Source organism: Ceratosolen solmsi, unplaced genomic scaffold (genome assembly GCF_000503995.2).
Source record: "Ceratosolen solmsi marchali unplaced genomic scaffold, CerSol_1.0 scaffold1, whole genome shotgun sequence".
Classification (NCBI taxonomy): Eukaryota; Metazoa; Arthropoda; class Insecta; order Hymenoptera; family Agaonidae; genus Ceratosolen; species Ceratosolen solmsi.
The window spans coordinates 3581837-3587666 of NW_011948415.1; the positions used below are offsets into that span (position 1 = coordinate 3581837).

Consider the following 5830-nt stretch of genomic DNA (forward strand, 5'->3'; position numbering starts at 1 on the left):
ATTGTACCAGTGAAATGACAACGATTGGTACGGAGGAAAACAATCAGCAGCGACTGGAGCCTGATTTTCCCCATGCCAAACTAGCTATGCTGGATGAAAAAATATCTAGTCCTAGATGGGTAATACCAGTTTTACCCGAACAAGAATTGGACTGTTTGTTACAAGCCAGTATCGAGTTATGCAGAAAAGGTAATTGATTTGCTCTTATCGCCTTATACGTGGAGCGTTGCTTTTCAACTTGTCAAAAAGTTAAGGCTAACTTGTTTCTTTCTAGAACTGGACGTTCAGAGCGAGGCATGCCAACGTTTTTTTCGGGAAGGGTTAACGATTTCTTTTACAAAAATTTTGACAGACGATGCAGTCAATACTTGGAAGTTAAACATTCATAATTATATAAATGCTAATTGCCAGCGCTTAGTAGAACTTTGTGTCTTGAAATTGGAGGAGGACTGGTTTCCTCTTCTTGATTTACTCGCTATGGTTTTTAATCCTAATAACAAGTAAGTCCTTCGTAATCTAACTAATCCCCCCATAGAAAAATGCAGTTTCGATAATTAACAAACTTGTGAACCATTAGATTTCATACGTTTAATGCATCACGAGCTTCGGAAACTGTACCTCCTAATAGCAATATTTCCGATGATGATATATACGCTCGGTCTCCACTAGATACTAGAAATCCGCGTGGCTGGCTCGTTGATCTTATAAACAAGTAACTATGCATTAAATTACCATTGATCTTCTAAACCAACAAATATGTACAATTTTTTAAATTTTGTTTGTCTTTTAGGTTTGGTATGCTTCATGGTTTCGAAACTCTGTTAAAAAGATTTTTAAGCGAACGAAATCTAACAGTGCCAGTTATTTACGCATTAATAAAGCCTTTTGGCCTCTGCTGCGAGCTATTAACAGTTACGACAATTCGTAGATATCTGATGCCCATAGTGGTAAGTTCCTTCTGCCTTCGTTAACAATTGCCAAAACAAAACAAGCCATAACCCATAGAAGATTTCTTTTACCAAATGTCGCAACTTGTGCTTTCAGCAAATGGTGCCTCAAATTTTAGATAACTTAACCGACGCAGAACTGAAAAAAGAAGCAAAGAACGAATCTAAAAACGATGCGATATCGGCTATAATTAAAGCAGCCAAGAGTATAATATCACGAATACCTTATCAAGACGAAATGATTAAGAATTTAGAAATCTTAAGATTAAAAATGATATTGAGGCTTCTGCAAATTTCCTCCTTCAACGGCAAAATGAACGCTCTTAACGAAGTTAATAAATTAATCGCGAGTGTGATTCATTATACCCATCGGGGCCCGAATTTTGTGGACGAAGAGTGGTTGACAGTTGAGCGCATGGCGGTAGGTAATGTGCATGTCGCCGGCCGCGCCAATGCACAAAGATTTAATGTTTTATTAACTTTTCACATACTTTACCGATAACTATTTACTACACAGCAATGGATCAAAGAAAATGGAGTGCTGGAGATAGTATTGAGGGACTCATTGCACCAGCCACAATATGTAGAAAAGCTGGAGAAAATTTTACGTTTTATTATCAAGGAAAACGCATTATCTCTGGAGGATTTGGATGCTGTATGGGCGGCGCAAGCTGGCAAGCACGAGGCGATCGTGAAAAATGTTCATGATTTATTGGCTAAAGTCGCTTGGGATTTTAATCCGGAGCAATTGGATCATCTTTTCGAGTGCTTTAAGGTACGTTTTAATTTTCAAATTTTGCGCGAGATTTTGTTTGCCGTTTCATTTAGATGAAGAAAAAAAACAATAAACAAAAAACAGCTGGCTCTTGTTGTATTATGGGGCGGGGGAGGGGGAAATATATATATATATATATATATATATATATACACATCTATAGACACGCACACACACACATAGAGAGAGAGAGAGAGAGAGAGAGAGAGAGAGTGTAATTTAATTTTTACAATTAAATTCATTTTATTGTAAAAGCATTTTACGATAAATAGAAATAAATAATCACAACTCTCGATCGACTCGTCTACTACTACTTTATGACGCTTTATGCCTACAAATTATATCGTTTAATAATAAATAATGTAAAAGGGACGCGAGAGCTTTACGCGGTGCTCGGCTTATACAATTATTTCTTTGTTATTTCTCAGATGAATGTATTTTTAATTTTTTTTTTTTTTTTTTTCATCTTTTTTTTTTCCTATTCCAGACAAGTTGGAAAACTGCCAACAGAAAACAGCGAGAAAAGCTCCTCGAGTTGATTCGAAGACTCGCGGAAGATGACAAAAATGGAGTCATGGCTCATAAGGTAAAAAAAGAGGACAGAAAGAAAGAAAGAAAGAAAGAGAGAAAGAAAGAAAGAAAGAATAGACGACCAAGTATTACAAATTTATGAATTCTATAAATAAAAGTAAATGTTATACAAACGTTTTAGGTACTGATGCTCTTTTGGAGCGTGGCCCATTCCGATAAGTTGCCGACGGAAATTATGGATCAGGCTTTAAACGCCCATATCAAGATATTGGACTACTCTTGCTCTCAAGAGCGAGATGCTCAGAAAACGATATGGCTTGACAAGTGTGTAGAAGAGTTAAAAAGTGGCGATAAGTGGGCACTTCCTGCACTTAAGCAAATTCGTGAAATTTGTTGTCTTTATGAATCTAATCCAAACGTGGCTCACAATCAGCGTACTCATCATACATATTATAGGTGGGGACACCCATTCATTTCTACTTTCAATTTCAATTGATAATAATTTCCACAACAATTTGTCGATTGTTATTTTCATTGTTTTATTTTTCGTTCTCCGTTCTTTGTTCAGGCAAGAAGTTATAGAGCGTCTTCAAAATAATCACTCCGTGGTTGTTCTTATAACTCAGAGTTTAACAACATATATGGATAAAGTACGGCGATTGTTTAAAGAAAATCCAGACATGGATGCTAACACTTATACTCCTGATCGTCGTTACAATCACATTATGCAAGTGCAAGAAAGGCTCAACTTTTTGAGATTTTTATTGAAGGTATTATTGGGAACAATCTGTTTCTCAAAATATAAATTTAATTTGAAGTTATAATTAATTCGTAATTCAGTGTTGTTTTGTCGATTACACAAAAAGCTATTGGCTGTGCTTTAATTAAAAATTTTACAGGATGGCCAGTTGTGGCTTTGTGCAGAACAAGCAAAGCAAATATGGGAATCTCTGGCAGAGTATGCAGTTTTTGTAACGGACAGAGAAGCGTGCTTTAAGTGGTTTTCCAAGTTAATGGGAGACGAACCCGATCTTGATCCCGGGATTAATAAGGACTTTTTTGAAAATAATATATTGCAATTGGATCCAACCTTGCTTACGGAAAGTGGTATAAAATGCTTTGAAAGATTTTTCAAAGCCGTTAATTTTAAGGAAGGGAAGTTGCAACAAACGACACGTAAAGTATTGATGGATGATGTCGATTTAATTGGAACGGAATATCTGTGGCGGGTTTGTATATCACTTTCTCCCAATTTAACTGCAATTTATTGCTTACGAGGTCAAATATTAACTTTCAAGAAATAACAATGAATAGGAATATAATAAATATGTCGATTATTATGTACTTATTCATTGAGAGATTGACAATACGTTTGTCGATAAATATAAATGAAAAATAGTCCTGTTTATGTTAGACCGCCTGTGTGAAAATAATGGCTATTTATTTTTTCTGGTGCCCAGCACAATTAATTGTACTTATGAACAAAAATATTTATAAAAACGTTATATTTTTGTATGTATATAGAGCTGTCTTTCATTTAAATGCTTTAACGAATTAAAGACAAACAATCTAGATTATTAAAGGAAACGTTTGTAAATGTTTTGAACCCCTATTTTATTTAAGGTGGTTACCAACAGCCCCGAAGAAATAGCAAATCGAGGTATAGAGCTTTTAAAAGAAGTTAGCACCAACTTAGGGCCACGATTGCAATCGTCAATAGTTGCTTTTCACGAAACTTACATAGCAGAATGCATGGATCGTTTAAAGGCACATTTTGATACGGTGTCGATATTAAGGAAAGAATCATTAGATAATAAAGAAGATAAAGACGATAATATTGGGGATGTTATAAAATCTGAAGCAGTGAAAATGTGTCGTGTAATGAAAGTTTTACAAGAATACCTCAACGAGTGCGACATGGTTTTTCCTGGCGAAAGAAAAATTCTTCCTTTGCATAGGTAATGGGAATTTTATCGAGCATTACCATCAAATAATAAATAATTCATCGTTGGATTTATTTTGAATTTCATTTAAGTAAATTGAAACTCCTAAAGCCAGCGATTGCCCCTTTATTTACTGCTTTTCTTAAAATAAACAAAAATACAAAAAAAAAAACAAAAAAAAAAAACAAAAAGAAAAAAAGAAAATTACAAACCTATGTTTTTAACATATGACATTGTTTTTCATATTGAAATTTCGTATCCACCATGTACTATTATATTTCTATTTTCCCTTATTTATGCTATCGAGTTTAAAGGGTCGGGGATCTTGATAATTAACATATTTCCATGTGAATTACAGGGCTGCACGAGGCAAGCATTTATGTTTAATTATAAGATTAGCTAATAATCCAGGACGCAACTATGACGATATTGAAATATTTACCCATACGAATGATACATTGGCATCTTTAAGACGTCAGTTATTACGCAGATTTAAGGCTAACGATTCAAATGTCAAATTAGATATATACACTAACGGCGATTCATTAGAACAGACCGATGATAGAAAACTCCTTTCTCAGATTCCTTTGAGAGATAAAATGGTAAATTTTATATCGATAACATTATCGCGCAGTGAATGGAATAAATAACGAGTGACTGAATAATAATTATTTTTTAGCTGTTATCTGTCAAACTTAGTCAGACTAATACCAACATGCCTAGTTCTCCCGATAGTAGTTCCGACAGTTCCACTAGTTCACCCCATCATCCGTACAGTAAAATGGAAGGTTGTCATCCATCGAGTCAAGAAGCTGAAAGCAGTTTGCCAGGAGTGGTGGGTTATTTTCACTTAATCTTATTGTAAATTTAATTAACCTAACTGACCTATTGGATTTATGCACAATTTCCGAAGCTTTTGATCCTCCTAAGTGTACAGCAGCCGCTAAAGCATTCTAAAATGATATATTAACACCATTTTTCATAATTCTTAAATTTTCTACGATAAATCGATCCGTTTATTTAATCTTGATTTAATTTGCTAAGCTCGTTCTATTATTGTCGAAGCAATGTATTCCAACACAAGCCTTCGCATGTCCTTTTATTTCACTTATAATTATTTCACATTAATTTATATTTTATATCAATTATTTCAGCTGCTATCACAGAGCTCTCACTACATTAACTTCTTATTTCAATTGGCCGATTTGGGTTGTGTACTTGAACATGCCCAATTACGAGATGGTGCGCGTCATCTATTGCAATTAGTTCCTCCAGATACTCTTACAGTGGCGCGACTTCAGTGGTTTTTCGGGCGCTATAAAGAGGACGAAGTCCCGCAAAATCCTAACATCGACGAGTCAACCACCTCTGTTGGCTCATTATTTTTCACAGCAAGTCCAAGTCAAGTTTTATATAATTTAGAGGTAAGTTCATTTCATACGCCAATGGTTACAATTTTATCATTTATTAATGCTTTTAACTTCAAGTGTTTAAACTTAATGCGAATTCTTTTTCAATTGCTTGGCCAAAATACGTTTAGAATTTACTAAAGTGATAAAGTAATATTGCGGTAAAGTAAATGGATGATGACCCATTAGGGGGGCATTGCGTCTATTTAAAAAAAAAAAAAAAAA

General features: G+C 34.6%; 1 protein-coding gene across 1 annotated transcript in view; it reads left to right on the forward strand.

The window, feature by feature from the left end:
- faf (ubiquitin carboxyl-terminal hydrolase-like faf) overlaps positions 1 to 5830 on the forward strand; it is a 20788-nt gene that overhangs the window by 845 nt on the left and 14113 nt on the right. The window contains exons 3-16 of the mRNA XM_011495482.1: positions 1 to 189; positions 275 to 500; positions 578 to 712; positions 791 to 947; positions 1045 to 1368; positions 1465 to 1722; positions 2210 to 2308; positions 2435 to 2709; positions 2822 to 3023; positions 3153 to 3482; positions 3877 to 4211; positions 4555 to 4798; positions 4876 to 5031; positions 5351 to 5620. The exon at positions 1 to 189 is cut by the window's left edge and continues 79 nt beyond it. Coding sequence (XP_011493784.1) covers positions 1 to 189; positions 275 to 500; positions 578 to 712; positions 791 to 947; positions 1045 to 1368; positions 1465 to 1722; positions 2210 to 2308; positions 2435 to 2709; positions 2822 to 3023; positions 3153 to 3482; positions 3877 to 4211; positions 4555 to 4798; positions 4876 to 5031; positions 5351 to 5620 — 3200 coding nt within the window. The remainder of the gene's footprint in view (positions 190 to 274; positions 501 to 577; positions 713 to 790; positions 948 to 1044; positions 1369 to 1464; positions 1723 to 2209; positions 2309 to 2434; positions 2710 to 2821; positions 3024 to 3152; positions 3483 to 3876; positions 4212 to 4554; positions 4799 to 4875; positions 5032 to 5350; positions 5621 to 5830) is intronic.